This window comes from Condylura cristata, unplaced genomic scaffold (assembly GCF_000260355.1).
Source record: "Condylura cristata isolate star-nosed mole 26May11 unplaced genomic scaffold, ConCri1.0 scaffold00033, whole genome shotgun sequence".
In the NCBI taxonomy this organism is placed as follows: domain Eukaryota; kingdom Metazoa; phylum Chordata; class Mammalia; order Eulipotyphla; family Talpidae; genus Condylura; species Condylura cristata.
Genome location: NW_004567134.1, coordinates 10,390,619 through 10,408,048, shown reverse-complemented (window position 1 = coordinate 10,408,048; position 17,430 = coordinate 10,390,619). Strand labels below are relative to the sequence as shown.

At 49.2% G+C, this 17,430-nt stretch overlaps 2 protein-coding genes across 2 annotated transcripts in view; both read right to left on the bottom strand.

Annotated features, from left to right (window-relative positions):
* Positions 1–3,397: 3,397 nt before the first annotated feature.
* NUDT16 (nudix (nucleoside diphosphate linked moiety X)-type motif 16) lies at positions 3,398–5,618 on the bottom strand. The gene is made up of 3 exons (XM_004692192.2): positions 5,406–5,618; positions 5,054–5,323; positions 3,398–4,369 (listed from the first exon to the last, which is right to left on the bottom strand). The coding sequence occupies exons 1-3, from the start codon at positions 5,541–5,543 to the stop codon at positions 4,157–4,159; spliced, it is 621 nt and encodes a 206-aa protein (XP_004692249.1). The 5' UTR covers positions 5,544–5,618; the 3' UTR covers positions 3,398–4,156.
* A 6,711-nt stretch (positions 5,619–12,329) lies between these two features.
* NEK11 (NIMA-related kinase 11) overlaps positions 12,330–17,430 on the bottom strand; it is a 155,934-nt gene continuing 150,833 nt past the window's right edge. Inside the window, exon 19 of the mRNA XM_012732067.1 lies at positions 12,330–13,907. Within this exon, the coding sequence (XP_012587521.1) occupies positions 13,634–13,907 (274 nt within the window). The 3' untranslated portion in view covers positions 12,330–13,633. The remainder of the gene's footprint in view (positions 13,908–17,430) is intronic.

Sequence of the window (17,430 nt, the reverse complement as noted above, 5' to 3'; positions counted from 1 at the left end):
CCTGAAATTTCAGAACCACCAAATCTACTGGCTTGGATAGGGCAGGGCCGGGTAGGGGAGGGGGCTGGGGGCCGACTGGAAGGTGCTTGAGGGAACTTTCGGGGTGATGATGTTGTTTATCTTCACTGAGGTCTGAGTCACCAATGTGCATCTGAAATGCCAGCAAGATTAGCACATGCACACCTGGAACTTACATACTGTTATAATGCAGGGTGACTTCAGCTAAAACACTGGCTGATTAGTTTAAAAACACAGTATGAGCAGAGCTTTAAATTCAACTTAATGTTTCTACTAAAAAATAATGAACTTGTGAGAAATGGATGAGTGCATTTCACAGTACACACATTTTAACACAATGTTTAGGGGTGAAGTATACTGGTATCTATCTGCACTTTATCTTGATCTACATGAAAAATGTGATGGGACGATAGGAGAAAGGGCTAGCAAGAGGAATAAAATCGGAAGAGCCAATGAAGTAAAGTGTGAATGGCCGAATGGAGGCCATGGCATATGGATGTTCTCTGTGTGATTTTTTTACTGATGTTTGAATATTTTTTTTTAGTAAAATGAACACAGGAGTGAAATGACGTTAATGTGAGCAATTATATGATGATGTGCATCATATCGTATGTTCAGGAAGCTCAGCTGCATTTACGAAAGATGCCTCCTGGTGGTCAGAGCTTGGCTGGATTCAGGACCCAGACAGCAGGCCAGGACACCACAGGCCGCAGCCCCAGGAGCAAGGCCCTATCAACTATGACTGCAGGTGAGGTACAGTGACTGAGATCACATGCCTGGGAAGGAGTCGGTCAATTTGTCCATGCAGGTGATAGCCTTTCAGTGCACTCAGAGATTCCAGGTGGGCCAGTGTTACTTTGTCAGTTGGAAACGTCGGATGACAGGGCTTCAAGGCAGAGAGGCCTCGTGCTAAATGTGCTGGCCAAGGAGAGCCTGTTGCAAGACTACACCAGCCCATTAATTTGAGTCCTAACCATATTACCAATTTTATAGTCGCTTAAGCAAAGAACTCCCTCTGGAGAACAGCCTAATTTGTAAGTGATTTTTCAAAAACTGGCCATTTGAGATATTGCTGCTGAGGTTTGAATATTCAGCTTTGACTTGGAGTTGTGTGGCTATGCCAGGGGAGAAAACTTGATTTTCTCTCTGCTTAAGCATTCCAAACAAAAGGAGCTAAGACCCAAGTAGTTATTTATGGTGTCTTAAACTGTCGCATGTAAAGGACAAAATCCATTCTGGCTCTCACTTGAATAAGGGAGCGACTGGGAAAATCGCCGAGGACACCTTTGGTTTCAATAAATCCTTCAATTCCAGGCAACTGTTTGAAATTAGGCACAACTCCAGCTTGACCTGCGCTCCCTCTACACTTTGGTTGAAGAAAGTCATCATGTACCTAATTCAGAGGCAACGGTCTGCCTTCCCGAGCCACGATTTTGTAGCTTTGGACAGTGTCGCTTGTTTCCTTTCCTCACTGGTTAGCAGCCATGAGATCTGAATAGAACTGATCTTCACTTAGTCTTGCCCTTGACAGTGGAATCGATTTAGGTCTGCTGGGCCTTAGTCCTCCAGTGAGCTGATGGTCTTCTTCTGATCAAGAGGACTGGTCAGAGCTGGGTCACTCATAGCAAAGCTAAAGACTCTCCACTCTGACACAAGTAAGGGCACCAGCCTTGGAGTGGGGGAGTAACACTAACCCTTTGGATGACATTGTCCTGAAATCCATCTATTTCTGAGATTTCCAGGTAGATGAGCTAAGAAAATTTAAATTGGATCTTCTGGCACTTTCAACCCAAAACTTCATTAAAAATACAAGTTTGTCAGTTAGAGGGGATGTACCTACATGTCAAAAATTATATTTGACTTCCCAAATCTCATTGCAGGGGCTTCAGCCAGTGTCCCGCAGCAGTGCACATAGTCAACATAGACAAAATGTTTCTGTCACATCTGAAATAGAATCCGAACCCTGAATCTGCAACTTTGGTCACGAGGATTGCACATTCTGGTAGTTTCTGTGACTGTCAGTTAAGGTGGAAAAGCTGGTGAAGTGATACAAAACCAGAATTGAATCTGACACCCACCTGGTGGGGTCGACATCCATGAGGCCATCAGACAGGTAAGCACCTCAACATGCATTAGCAATGACCCAGGCAGCAGGGACTCTGGGCACATCTGCATGTGGCCAGTCTCAAAACTTTCTCGTTGGTCATCAAGAAAGAAAGGTTTAAGGCATTTGGAGTCGGCTTATCAACATATTTACTTGCTCTTTTCTGTCTTGTTTGGTTTTATATAACTAGTGAGTAGTATTTACTCACAAAGCCCTAAAACCATGAAGTAGCTTCCCTCTTTTTAGTAAGAAATTCAGCCAGAAACACCGAGATCTCAATTCAAATAGGAAAGCGGGGACAGCTGCATACTTCTTGTAGTTTTAGAAGACCTATTCTTGGAAAGCCCAGAAAGTTCTAGCTGAGAATGCCAAGACTGCAGACTGCAGGTTTAATGGGAAGCCTTTCAGTTGGAGGAAACGACTTGAAAATTCCATCAAACATCCACTGGACTTAGTTTATCCATTAGGACGTAGGGAAAGAACAGCTGCTATATTCACACCATAGTGTAATTACAATTAGCTACAATACATGAACTTGCAAACCTAACCTGCCCATACTACGAGCACAGGACAAACCCTATCAGGCCATCCTATCAGCAGGCCCGGAGCAATGATTTTGGAACTTAATCCCCTTAAAATGATATTATGAAGCTGAAGCAATACGACCCCCTTAACTCAACAATGTTATCTTTAAAAGCTCCATGCAGTCAATACATACTTGGTCTGATGTGGGCACTCTAAAAATCCCAGATATTCTGCTTTTGAAAGGACATAAAGCCCTCAGCTACAGAAACAGGTGGAAGAGAACCTAGAATTGTTGCTAGGGGCCACCAAAACCTTGTCATATACTAGTCACGAAGGCTGGCCTTGGCTCCAAGCCTCACTAAGTCCATTAGGTGAGTTCATCTATGCTGGACCCATCATCTGATGAGCAGGAAGTGTGATGTCACGAGGTAAGAAGTCGCTAGAATACCTCCAAACAGCTTTTTCAGTGTGTTTGGTTAACCTGTCATAGCAATTAACAATTAATACCTGTTTGATTGGACACAGTGAGAGAAAGTACTTCCTACATTACCAAGAAGCCAAAGAGGGGCTCTGAGATAGTTTATCCAATCCATCCATTCATTATACAGATGAATATAATTCAAGCAAATATTTATTGAGCACATACTACAGACAAGTCACTGCTAAACAGAAGACACAGGGCTTGTCCTTGAGATTCCCTGGAGAAGGGGACACCAAGATCCCGCAAGACATAGGAAAGTACCCACTCACTGGATTTGTAGATGAGATAAATTCTAGTCCAGTGCGATTTGCCCAGTGGGGGGTAAGGGGGAGCCCAGAAAAAGAATGAACATGAGCTCATATTCAAAATGAGCTTCGAAAGCTTTGTTTGAGTCCTGGAAGAGACAAACCCTCCCAGAAGCATGAGTACAGTGGGCATTTTGTTGAGAACTTACTGAGTCTGCTGTAATCGAGTCTCTGACCTGTGAGGCCTATGTCCCAGCAGGACCAGACAATTCTTGGAAGACTCTCACCAGGGGAACATGTCAGGTTGCCATAGCAGCCAGGAGGGGATGGTACAAAGAAGGGTGAACTTGACCTACAGGGGTGGTGAGCTTGGAAGGACAGGAAGTATTAGAGAATTCTGGGGCAAGTGCAACTTTCCAGGAAGGAACAGCAATTAATGTTATTAATTTCACTACGAAGAGGACCGGCATCTTCTCAGCAGTGCCTGAGAGAAACCTGCTGCCCAGGGAGACCACAAGCCCCACTTCAAACATTCAGCTCCTCCGGCCCTGGAAGTTGGAGCTGCTTTGCCTGTCATAAGTATGAGCTGTGTGCAAATGGACAGGGAGGATGCAGGCTGAGACTGTGCCAGGCCCGAGGTAAGCTGCGGGCTTTAGCTGCCGAGGCTGAGTGTTCAGGGGCCCTCTGCTCCAAATACACTGCACGCACTTCTCCGTTGAACCTATCATCTGCTACTATCACAGGCCCAGAAGAGATCCATTCCCGCCTCCTCCCTCTTCCACTCTAGGTCCTGACTCCAGGTTCCGGGGGCCCAGGGAGGGCTGCCGCTAGTGAGGTGCAGTGCTTAAGGCTGCCGGGTTCCACCAGGCCCAAGTCCCGGAGGGCCTCCAGTAGCTGCTCTCGCGCAGTTCCAATAAAAGAATTCTCCAAGAAGGCCGGAAGGCCCCCCACACCGTCCTTCAGGGTATACAGGGGCACCCGCACCAGGCCCATCACCTGTGAAAGAAATAGACACTTGTAACAGGTTGACGCTGGTCTTCTAGATCAGGGCTCATTCTGTGGTGGAGCCCAGTAAGCCCAGCTCTCTGCAGACTAAAGAACGACTTAACCCTGTAGGCTTAGTCCTGTCTCCTATCACTAAGCCTTCAGGGGCCCCTGCCTCCAGGATGCACCAGATCCTCACAATGTGGTATCCAGCCCCGCCATAGCGGCATCATTTAGGGATCCGCCCAAAATGCACATTCTCAGGTTCTTCCCCTTCACCCCACTGAGTCAACACTCTTGGGAGTGGGGCCAACAATGGGTGTTTTATAAGCTTCCCAGATTCTGATAGCTGCCATTTTGAAAACTATCTCCATATATTATAGGTTCCTCTGCTTCCTTACCCTAAGGTGCTGGGTTTCCTCCCAGGTACGGGCCACATCTACCCAAGAAAAACAGGAGCCCTGCGTAAGCACAGTGCCTGGCCACTGCCCTCGGGGAGCTGGAAGCCCTTGTTCTGTACACTCGCAGAGGCAGAGAAGGAGGTGGGGAGGACGGGAAGACACCTTCTTAGGGAGCCCCGGTTCCTGTACCCAGTCATCCAGATGAAAACCCCAACGACACCACGCACACGGGACGGGGAGAACCCGGGGGTGGGGAGATCGGCGGCGTGGGATGGGGCTCCCGGGCCGGCCGCACCTCCAGCCCGTGGTCCCTGGCGCGCGGAGCCCCCATCTCCACCGCCGCCAGCTGCTCCAGCGTCAGGCGCTTGGCGTAGAAGTGGGCCACGACGCGCGGCGCGGGCCCGGCGTGCGAGCTGCGGTAGTCGGCGCGCTCCAGGCGGACGGACGCCATGCCCGGGCCCAGCTCCTCGTCCAGCTCGCGGTTCAGCCCGTCCTCCAGGCTGCCCTTCTGCAAGTCCACAAAGCCGCCGGGGAAGCCCAAACGCCCGTCAAAGCGCATCTGCATCTGCGGGAAGAGGAAGCGGGGATGGCCCGGGGCCCCCGGCCGGTCGCAGGGCCCGACGTGGCCGGGCGCGCCCCCTCCTCACCAGCACGGCATAACGCAGAGGGATGCGACCGAAGAGTCTGCCCGGGTCGGGGGCGTAGAGCAGCGCGTGGCACGCGTGCCGCCAGCCGGGGCCCAGGGCCAGGGCCTCGGCCAGCTCCAGCCTGCGGACCCCGGCCATGGCGCCACGCTCCCGGCTCCGCGGTCCCGAAGGCCCACGCGGGCCGGCGGCCGTGCCCAGCCCGGGCCAACCCGAGCCTGGGCGAGACAGCCAGGCCCACCCCGGCCCCTCGGCCTCAGCCAATCAGGACGGGGCTTGCAGGCGGCCGCGTCGAAGGCCGAGGGCGCGAGAGAAAGCGTCCGCCGGGTTGGGCCGCGGGCGGAGCGGGGCGGGGCCGAAGGTGTGGCCGGCGCTCCCGCAGCTTGGAGGCGGGAGGGACTCGGGTCCCGCGGCGGAAGGACTGGGCGGCGGCGGGTCGGGAGAGCTGGGGCCACGTAGGGTTTGTAGCCTGGGGTGGAGCTAAGTTAAAAAGAGCCCCGGGAGCCGAGGAACCACGCGGATCGTTCTGGGAACCCCATCCGCCTTGGTCTGGATGGTACCCGACTCCGGGGTTAGGAGGAAACGAGGCAGCGAGGCAGCGGCCGCTGGGCCCAGACAAGTGTCCTGTCCAGTCGGGGCTGTTGAGTGTGATCACATGGGCAATACCACAGTGACTGGAACCCGGCCTTGCATTCAGGTGTAAAGCACCACCAAAACAAACAAACAAACCCACCAACAACCCTAAAGCCCTAATAAGAGACCCTCCCCCACAGCACTCTCAGCCTGCAGACCCCACCCTCCAGCGCTGAATCAGCTGCTGCCCAGAGCAATAAACTCTGCCTTTTCAACCTTTCTGTCTCCTGACTTTCTTCCTTGCTGCGGGACACAGGGACACAACAGGGGCGGTGGAGAGAAAACAGGGGCCGTGGAGAGAGCGTGGGTGGTGGGATGTGGTGCACTGGAAGGCATGCCATGTGCCATTTTTGGAGATGAAGATCGCAGAAGGGAGGCGGTGAATGATAGCTCTGGCCCGAGATTGGGGGTGATGATAGGCAACAGGGAAGAAAGATAGGATAGGTGGGCTTTGGGCAGAGGCAGGGGCAGGGGCAACGAGGAAAGAGCTGTGGGTGAAAAAAAAAAACCCTATAAGGCCAGGCGGGAGAGCGAGGTGGGGTCTGCGGCAGACCAACCGGCCAGGCTTTCTAGACTTGGCCCACACACACTGGGACCTCTGAGCTGCGCTGCAAGGTCAGGAATAGCTCCGCACCTCCCCTTGTCTGGAGCAGGGAGCTTCTGGGGCTTGATGTTGAGGAGCCAGGATGCGTGCACCCCCAGTGCCGCCCAGGCCTTCACCTTGTCTCTGCCCTCCACGCTGTGCAAGGGCCTCTGCACTGAGTCGGAGTTTATTGTATTGACTTAAGAAAACACCACAAGGCTAGAAGAATGTATTTGGAAGTCTTAGATTTGCATATTGGTGAGGACAAACTCAGGTATCAGTCCAAATTCTGCCCTGCTGGGGTCTTTGTTTAAAGGGGGTTTAAAGGCAAAGGGTGGAGGGCAGAAGGCTAGAACTGACCCAGCATTGGGACTGGTCATAGAGGACATTCTCTAGCATTCACTGGCTTTTGGTCAAGCTGACCTTGGTTCCTAGGGAGCAAAGGAAAGTGAAAAAATTACCTTGCGCGGGTCTCAGAGAAGGGCATGTCTAGCCGGAAACCGGTTCTTGCCAGTCGGTAAGTAGTTTGCTTTAAAAAACGAGAAGCTCAGGGATACAGTCAGTCTGAACATCTCCAGCTATGCAGAGGAGGAGGCAGCTTCTTGAGAGGGCGGGGCTGTCTGTGAGTGACAGCCCAGGACAGGACAGCCTGGAGGGACCCCAATCACAGCCTTGTGCCCTTGTAAGTCATGTAACTCTCATCCCTGCTCACCCACCTGTTAAGTGGAGAGGATGACAGCTCGGGGACACCGAGCCTGGGGCAGTGCCGGGTGATGGTATCCATCACCATCACTGGAGGGCAGAGTTGCTGACATAGAGTCAGGACAGAGGGTTGGAGCTCTGCCCTACCCTGCTCCCCCAGATTCCTGCTTCCCCAAGGGGAGCGTGAGACATCCCTGAGCTTGTCATTTCCAGCCAACATGGCAAAGGCAACACTCAGGCACTAGGTAAGGTGATGAGGCTGTGGGTGTGACAACTCATTAGCCTGTGAGACTCTAGGGGACCACTGCAGGGAGGAGAGGAGGGCTGGGCTCTCGGTGGTGAGCTAATGTCGTCTGTACATACTCATTTTCAATGATTTTACATAATATTTTGCAGCAATACTTTAGTTCGAAAAATAAAGAAAACCCTGAATAAATATAGGACTGCCTTGTGAAAAGTACATGAAAAAGTGCCAATTTCAGGATCTAGGTCAGTTAAATCAGAATCTCTGGCAATGATCTGGGGCCTGGGTGGTTTTTAAATGTCTTTGGGGTAGATTTAGTAAATAACCAAGGTTGAGGAGCAGAGCCCTAACCCTATCTCCTAACATCCCAAAGATGCCTTGGTTTCTCTTCTAGACCAGCCGCCTTGAAGGATGTAGGGTCAAACCTATCTTTCCCAGAGTTCTGGGCTGTGGTATTTTGCTTATCTGCTTTCTTGAACTATTTCTAATCTATCAAATCGAGGCAACAACACAAGAGGTAATGACTTGGGAGACCAGAGCCTTTTGGAAACAATATAGAAGCCTGGTGACAGCCCCTCCCCCAGCCTTGCCGTCACTTCCCAAACTGGAGAGCTGAGCCCCTATTCCTTCCTCAATCCCCACCCCAAGCAGGTAGTCCAGGAGTGGAGTCTGGAGATAGATTACTGAGAAATGGGTGTGCTTCACCAGCCACCACCACCAGTTCCAGACCAAAACCAGCCCAGTGGGCAGCCTCAGAGAAGGTAGGGACCCCATTATTGTTTCAAAATAAAGAGGAAAAGAATTAAGCATGCATTCTGATGTTTTTAGACAGGTTCTACGTCAGGGCTATCAAACAGTAGGTGAGGGGAAGTTTTAGTTCCGAGTATTCCAGATAATCAAAGAAGAAGGAAGGAGCCAATCAGAATGTCATGATTTTCTGAACTTTCAAGAATAAATAGATCCCAGGAAATGACATCAATGGCTGCTAATGTCACTAAAAATAACCTTGATGTTATGTGCCTGGTGACTGCAGAACTCACCGCCTCCTATGACATATGCTTGCCAAGAAACTGAACTTGCGTCTGGATCTAACTACCAATTTACACGAAATACCAAAGAATACTGTTCTCAACTATCAAGAAGGAGCTAGAAGGATTTATGTGCTAGTGGCTGAGGGCTGGTGACATCGGTATGAATTGGCGTTTAGAATAATTCAGACGCAGGCAGCTCCATACAGCATGTTACAGACGAGTGTGCACAGCAGAGCTAGTGAGCACGTCTGTCCCCTCGCCCTGTCAGCCGAGAGCCAGTGTCATGGAAGCTCTGACACCCCAGGAGCAACCCACGTACCTGGGCTGGGGCCCACATGTTGAGCTCCAATACCACTTTCCAATAAGAGGAGCCAAGACGTCTAAGAAAATGACTGATTCAGGCACCGGAGCTGAAAACGCCAACGATAAAAACATGACGATACAGTAAATGGGCTCTCAGATAAGCATTTGCGGATTTGCCTCCTTTGACAAACTTACGAGGGAATTGGTTTTCCCAGAGCTCTTAACTGATTGTGAGTTTGTTTTCCTTGCAGTTCCTCTTCCTAGACAGGGTTAGGTTCAAGGAAAGGAATCCCAAACAAAAGCAAATGGTGAGAAAGCTCGCTGAGGCTGACTCCTCTTCCTCCCTGTCCCTCTCCCCAATACTCTTGTTGGGTATTTTGTTTTCTCTTTGCATAAATAAAGGCTGGTGCCCACCTGTCTACATTCCCACACTAAATTTTACCAGCTCCCCTTTTCTTTGTTGAACATTGTATAAAAAGCCCTGTAAGTTGCCAAAGGGCAGGACAATGGTCTTTTAGACATGAGTCTGCTGCCCTCCTCATTTGTTGACAAATAAAACCACTTTCCTCTTCCTCAAACTGTTTCCTTTTATTGGCTGAGGGAAACTGAGACCAGCGTTAGGTAACAATGATGAGCCTGGAGCAGGGTGCCAAAAATTATTTTCAATGAAAAGGAAAAAAACAAAACAAAACGTCTTGATGACTTGATGAAAGTATGTTGAAAAGGGGCAGAGAAGCAATAACCAACTGAAAGAGCTCAGAATGGTCAAACTTGAATCAACAAAGCAGCAGCACTGGGTGAGAATCTAACGTATAAAAACAATAATCGGACATAGTCAGTTAATAAATGGAGAAGAGACAAAAGTATATAGAAGAACTTAAAACATTTCTGTAGCTCCTCAGCCCTGGAGGAAGAGTTGGGGGTGGAGTGACTGGTGACATCCTCCCAGCTAGACAGTGTGGAAAGGTGTATGAGGAGCTGCAGGAACCAGCGCTGTGGCTTTGCAGAGAAACCTGCAAAGAGTATCTCAGCCAGGTGAGCTAGGTCAACAGGTACAGTCAAAGTCACTGTTGAGTGGACCCTTGAGAAGGCGTGATGAATGTGGTCTCGCTAGTCCTCTTTTCCCCCAAAAGACACGCCCCCCCCCCAGCGGAGGGACGCTGACCTGCACACCTCCAATCTCAGCGTCCTGACGTATGAGGACCACCTCGTATGAGCAACTGTCACAACAAAGAGGGCCCGAGGCTTCATGAAGATGGTGTCACATGGTCTACCGGAGCGTGTCCTGGGTGGGAAAGGACATTAGGTGAAAAGGAAGGAAATCTGAATATAGTGTGGACTTGAATAATAATGTATCGATGTCAGTCCGGTATAGTTAACTAATATAGATAACGTACTTCACAATTTTTGTACAACTCTTTAACTAAATAATAGTTTATATTTTAAAAATCAGAAGGGTAGATCCAGCCTTTATAGGACAAGTCACCTTTTTTTTTTCAGTAGATAAACTACAAATGGAAAGGAGAGGGGGAGGTGGGTCTATACGGAAGGGATTAAGGAGACATACCTGACAAAGCACTGGCCTGTCTTTGGATCCTAATTTAAAGGAAAAAAAAAAACTTTTAGAGACATTTAATCTAAGAGTTGTAACTTTTTATGTGTGAAATTGTACCCTGAATTTTTTTTAGAGTCTTTATCTTTTCCAGATAGCTGCTGAAATATTTATGAATGATATAAGAATAGCCCAGCAAGGGGGGAGTGGGCGAGAGTATAAATAAAATAAGATTGACCACAAACTGATCATTTTTTGAAACCGCACGATACCTCCATTAAGGACTTATTCTATTATTCTCTTTACTTTTATATAGTTTGATGTTTTCCCTACTAAAAAAAAAAGTTAAAAATAAAAAGATGTCTGACTTCACATGAAGCTGAAGGTAAAGGTTATAATTTACATTTGAATGAAACTTTGCATTTCACACAATCCTTTCATAGACTGTCCCTTCTGGTCCAGGAGAGGGAGAGTCGGTGTGGTGAGAAAGAAGTGACCAACAGTCACCATCTGCCAGGTAGTTTTTCAATCATTCACTTAACTCTCAAAAAATTCCCTGTGTATTTCAAATACACAGATTGCGAAGCACCAATTCTGAATAATATACAGTGTGGGGGGTGGGGCGGAGGGGCTACCAGCCAGAGCGCCCCAATGGGGTTTGTCCACCAGGACCTCAGGCGAGGGCTAGAAGCTCTTTTTCTTTTTTAATTAATTTATTTGTTTATTTATGCTTACAGAACTGGGGTACAGGCCAGAGATGTGGTGGGTGAGAGGATTCACCGGAGACAGAGCGGGGAGCAGAACAGATGGACTGAAATACACTGCTGAGGGGAGCAGTGGGCGGGTCAGGAGAGGCCTGCTGCACCACGTGGGTCACCTTCCTGGCTGGAGATCGAACTCATGCTGAAGAGGCTGCAGATGGCTTCTTAGTGCTGCACTTTAACCCACTGCACCACCAACCTTTGCCTTCTGTCTACTGATTTGCTGCAGAAGTGTACACACATTCCAACAGGAAGAACTTATTACCTCACAGTGTCTGTGGGTCAGGAATTAGGAATGGCTTAGCGGAGGGTTCTGGTTCAGGGTTTGCTGAGCAGGTGATTTCATCTTTTCATTTGCTAACTACTTCATCGCATCTCTGTCAGTAGCTGCCTTGCAGTATCTCAATGGGAGGCTGCCTGCTTCATGAAGCATTTCATAAAGACAGTCCGAGCTTGAAATCTGTGAATTTTGTTCTTTAAAGCATTATGATTATTAAACTTATGTTGAACTTTGATCTGCCTGTTGCTTGTTTGATTATTTCCCAGGCTACAAGAACCCAGAGGGGTAGGAGATGATTTCTTTTGCACCCCGGCAACATCAATGTTCAGGCATGGGCAGGAAAGTGAGACCCAGAGAGAAAAGGACTTGTTCTGGCTGGCACAGTGAATGGCAACAATGAGTCTAAAATCCAAGTCATTTGGTAACAAGTTCAAATTTCTTTTTTCCTTACACAGGTTGTGGCTGTCCGTGTCTGTCTCTCCCTGGTCCCATTCTCTTCGGATGCATTAGTTAGTATCCTATCATCTTAAAAGAAGACTGGGGTGTTCTTCCCACCCCTCACCTCCCCCCCCCATTTAATCTGTTAGCCTCCTTTTTCTGGAGCCCACTGTGACGCTGGGTTCTTTTTAGAATATAATTGACATAGGACTTTTACTCCAGTCTCAGCCCCAACTACATTAAATAATTAACTTGCAGCACTCTCCTTTGTGTGCCTTATCTCCACATCCCCCAAAATAGCTGGTGGCATTTCCTCTGCATAAATAGAAAGCAGAAAGGTCAATTGGCATTCGTGAAAAAAAAAAATATATATATATATATATATTTTAGACAGCAGCAACCTAGCAGGGTCCCTTTGCTATACCAGTGACTGTTTCATAACACCAACTTTCCAGCTCTTCAATTCCTCTACCAGTCTTCACTCACTATCTTGCAGCTGGATGAGTGATAAATACACTAGAGTGGCCCAAACTGAAGACAGAGTGTGGCTGAGGGGGGAAGCATTTCCCAGGCAGTCTTAAATGGCACCGTCCTTCTGAACATCTTAAATCCTGTGCTCCCACCCCGCACTCCTGGGGAAGAGGAGGAAGTTCCCTTTACAGGGCATGGCGCTGTGATCCAAAGTGGCATTTCTTCCGAGTTTTCCTTTCTCTTACGCCTGAAATGGTCCACAGCATCCATCCCAGGTGGGTGGGATATTTTCAGGTTGCACCTGTTGTCCCAATGTATGGCACCAAAATGTGCCCCCCTCACCCTCCCGAGTGCCACACCAGGCACTGGGAGCACTCTGACTGAAAACATTTAAAAAACAGCAGATGCAGGAAGACCCCACCCCTGGCCTCCTCTTTCTACACATTTCCCATGAGAACAGTGCTCTCCAGGCCCAGGAAAAGGGGCTCATTCTTAGCACAGGATGGATGTTGAGAGAGATCTGAACAAATCAATCTACATAAACCACCCTGATCTGTCATTAGTTTCCCCAATATATTTCCCAGTCACTTTTCCCCCAAAGTAACCCCCCTGCGGGGCTCAAGTCCCTTTTCCTTTGTCTTGTCACTTACACAAATCTGTCACCCTCCTGTCAAAATAGTCTGTAAGTGCTCAGGCCTGACCGCTACCATTTCTTTGGGGTTTTCACTTCTTTCTAGAAAGCCTCAAGCTATTTTATTAAGCACAAAGTCTTCAATAACCCATCGATGAATTTGGGAGCTCAAGCTCGTGGGGTCTTGAAACCAGGTCTTGCTTAGTGATCGCAGAAGAGCCAAAGGAACCAGAATCGGGTGACCCGAGACAAGCGTGTCTGACTCCTGGGTGGCCACTCGGCGAGTCAGAGGCCTGTGTCTGGTGGCCTCCAGGAGCAGGCTGGCCTCGGCACAGTGACCCAAGGTGGCCAGGTGCCGAGTCCATCCACATGGGGGCGGCAGAGAGCAGCGGGCTTCTGGTGGTGGCCAGGCATGGCCCTGCAGGCTGTGGCGCTTTCCAGAACCCCCAGCTTGACCCACCAGCTTAGGGCCAGCACTCACTGCCCAGCCCTGTGGGCCAGGCAGGCATCTCCTGCACTCTAGTGTAGCCTCGCTTTTGACAAGCAACGGAAAGGAAGACCGTGGTGGCGGCCGAGCCCCTGTTCCCACAGCCGGGTCCAGCCTATGCGTTCAACGGTTTCATTTCCCCTTGCGCGAGCTGGGCTTTGGCAGCTGCTGAGGGATGACTCTGGAGGCGGCGGCCCTCGCCTGCTGCGATCAGCAACTGTTCCTCAAAGTAGAGGAGCCTGTCCACCTCAAAGCAGTCGCTGGCATGCGGCACCACTTTTTCCAGAGAGGCGCGGATCTCTGCATCGCTGGCCTTCTGCCGCCTTGCTCTCTTGAGGTAATTATAGACCTCCTCAAATACGCTCGCACCCAGCTTCCGCACAGCTGATCTGCAAGAAAATGTAATTTTACATGGTCAGTCACGCCGATGCCATCCTTACCCTGAGGTTTAGAACAAGGGGGAGAAAAAAAAGATGGGCTGTGTCCCCCTTTATCACTCAACGATATTCAACCCAGGCTTCTTATCAGTCGTTATCGCTTCATTTCCCCCCCCCCCATTGGCTTTCTTTTTCCTGTGTCCCCTCACCTGCACCTGTTGCTTCTGGCCTTTTAGACGCTGGCCGTTCCCACCGGGTGCGGTGGCGGCTCGCTCTGGTTTTGCATTTCCCTGATGATCAGTGACGATGAGCGTGTTCTCCGCCTGCCAGTCCTTTGTAGGTCTTCCCTGGAGAAGTGTCTGTGTGGCTCTCCTCCCACGTTTTGAATGGCTTATTTGCTTTCCGTTTTTGAACTATATGAGTTCGTTATACATCTTGGAACGAGGCCCTGGTCAGATGCAGAATGTGGCTGACCACCTTTGCCTCAGAGGCTATTTAGGTATCTCTCACTGAACTTGGAAAACAAACGGAAAATGACACAAGAAGACCCGTGGCACAGTGGGAGTTAAATAAAGTAATTCTGGAGAAATAATCATGAAAATCTAGCTTAGCAGAAAGCATTAAGAGACACATAGATTATTCTCCAGGCATAACTTAAGGGAACCTTGAAAATCATTTTATAGAATCTACGAACTCCCTGCACATCCAATATGTATGAGTCCCGGCAGGGGAAGAATGGTGCAGTGCATTTCCCATTAATGCGGCTGTCGCACGATCATCTGGCGCTAACAAGCACCAGCATTTTTATAAGGATGGATTTTGTATCCCTTCCTGCAACATCTGGTACTGTGAATGGCTGTCTGAATCTCGCGGCAAGTTTTAGGGCCTCAGTGGTCTCTCTTCAGGCCAAGCCTGTTAGGTTGGGCATTTGCACATGATGGAATGAATAATTTTTGGAGCTTTATTGCGAAGCTGTTATGGACATTCTTTTCTCTCTCCTTACAGGCACGCACGCACACACACACACCCACAATTCTATGAGACATCTTTCACAATAAGAGTCTGCTTCCTTTGCCTTTGTACACACGATGGCTGGATCCCTTTTAAAGCATGCATCCCTTAACAGTTTCGGGGTCCCTGTGTACTACCCGGTCACATGCTAATAACATATTAGCGTGTGCTAATGCTTCATGTACAGGCCCGTGCTCTTTGGGCTGGGTCACCATCCCACCAGAACTGGGGGCTTGGCAAAAGCCTCTCTGGGTTTCTATACAATCTCAGCAGCCTGGAGCAAACTCTGAGCCAGTGCGTGAGATTCTGAATGGCAAGCTAGTGAGGTGCAGGGGCTGTAGACTACCACCCCCAGTGTGCCCTGAGCCTCACTTTCTGAAAGGGACGCCACCGGACACTTGGGGAGGACCTAAGTGGCCACGCTTAGCTCAAAACTGAACACACGCTGCTCTAGCTGTTGCTTCCTTGGCTTCAGTTCGCGCCAGGTGCGTCACTCAGGACTGCGGGTAGGAGCCAGCCCCAGGTTAGCATCTTCTTTCCTCCTCCTCCCTCTTCCCTTTTTACCTTCCTCTTACTCCTCTTCCTTCTTTTTTTCCCTCATCCTCTTCTCCTTTCCTCCCTCTAGCTCTCCTCCCTCTTCTCATTCCTCCTTGCCTGGGTCTGGCGGTGGCTCTGGAGGAGGGAGGGATGACTTTCGCCTGGAGATCTGAATGAGAGGACTCAAATTCTGCCAGGACTGGGAGAAGGGCATCCCCAAGGGAGGGGAGTGGACATGCCCGGGAGCTGAAAGTCCTCGGTATGGAGAAAAGCAGACTGGGGGGGTGGGTGGGGTCCAACTCAGAGAAGAATGGCAGGAGGTGAAGCTCCAGGCAGCGGGGCCGCCGACTCCTGACTCAGGCTGGGGCCAGGAAAAGCCCCAGGGGTGACCTGAGCCCTGTAAGCACCCTGAGGAGAGCCACGGAGAGCAAATCAGCAGAAGCACCTCGGAATACTTCTGCGCCCTGTACGTAAGGACCCTTGTGATTAATTCTTCCCCAAATTTTTAGAACCAGGGAAAACTCAGCTTTTTTTTTTTCTTACTGAGCTGATTTCTGGAATTCACTAGGTTTCCCTCTTGCCCAGCCGACCTGAAGGCTCAGAGCTGATTTGGGACTGTTTGGCAGCACAGACTGTTCATTTATCCTTCTGGGATCTGAGCTCAATTTCACACCTCACTCTCCATCTATGTTTTCATAACATTTCCTCAAAATCAGCCTAAGTTAAAAGCATTTAATAATAATTAGGAACATGAGTAGTGACAACACAGGAGACTGTCGACTGTCTGGAATGTGGACACGACAAGCTTTTGTGTTTTGTTGGCTTGGTGGTCTGTAACATGGCGCGGGCAGCGAGGCTGTACACATACAACAGCCTTGGCTACTAAAACATTCCAGCAACTTCTGAGGCCGTTTCTAAGTGCGGATGCCTCTCTAGGACCTTTGACCCCATCACAAGGGTGTCCTCAAATAGTTTAAGGGGTTTGAAACAGTGCAGAGGGAATCGTCATGCATCTAGCGTCCATTTTCAGGGAGCAGACGCCATGTGTATACTCTGTGAATTCCTCTCCCAGATCATACAGCCTCCTCCCCATCCCCAGATTTTGACTCTGGTGTTTCGCCATCACCAAGCATTAAAAAAAATCCTCTCACTGTATATGTAAGCAGGTATCCCTCAGAAATAAATAGTCCTGCTTTTTATTCTTATGTGGCGTTACACCTTTTCTTTCTTTCTTTTGTCTTTTTTGCTCAGAGTTGTCAATATTTATCCCTTTGGGTCCCAAAGCTGATTCATTTTCCCTGGGTGCCATTCATCACTATTTCTCCTATCTGAAGTATTCATTCTGCTGAAGTACATTTCAGGTTGCTTTTATCCCTTCCTACCCTCACGCCCATGTCTACTTATAACCGGAGGATGCCATTCTAGAAGCCTCTCCTGGCTTCATTATATCTTAAGCTACAAAATATCCACAAACATGGAAGACAGGTTTTCAGACAGAGGTCCTACACCAAGTAACTATTTACCATCACTCATGTCTGATCTTTTTAAATATATATATATATATTTTTTAAAGATTTATTTATGCATACAGAACTGGGGTACAGGCCAGAGGTGAGGCGTGGTGAGAGGATTCCCCAGACACAGAGTGGGGAGCAGAACAGGCAGATCAACGAAGTACACTGCTGAGGGGAGCAGCGGGCAGGTCAGGAGAGGTCTGACCTAGGGAGGGCCTCATGTCTGATCTTTTATGATGGTTTCATCATATTTAGAATTTTACAATTCTAAATTTTAGAATTTGTTTTAGAATAAGAAAATACAGTCTCGAGAGGGTGAGGATGCAGGGCTTTGTTAAAAGCTCTGCAAGGTATCAGCCCTCCCGGGTGGCACAGCAGGTTAAAGCACAGCACTAAGAAGCTAAAGCCACTCAGCATGAGTTCGATCCCCCACCTGGGAGCTGACCCACATGGCAGCAGACCTCTCCTGACCC

Excerpts from the sequence above, each read along its gene's own strand:
- NUDT16 (XM_004692192.2), bottom strand. The coding sequence starts at position 5,543 with ATGGCCGGGGTCCGCAGGCTGGAGCTGGCCGAGGCCCTGGCCCTGGGC. Across the intron at positions 5,324-5,405 it reads CTCTGCGTTATGCCGTGCTG|ATGCAGATGCGCTTTGACGG; the intron begins GTGAGGAGGGGG and ends CTCTTCCCGCAG. Across the intron at positions 4,370-5,053 it reads CCAGGGACCACGGGCTGGAG|GTGATGGGCCTGGTGCGGGT; the intron begins GTGCGGCCGGCC and ends TTTCTTTCACAG.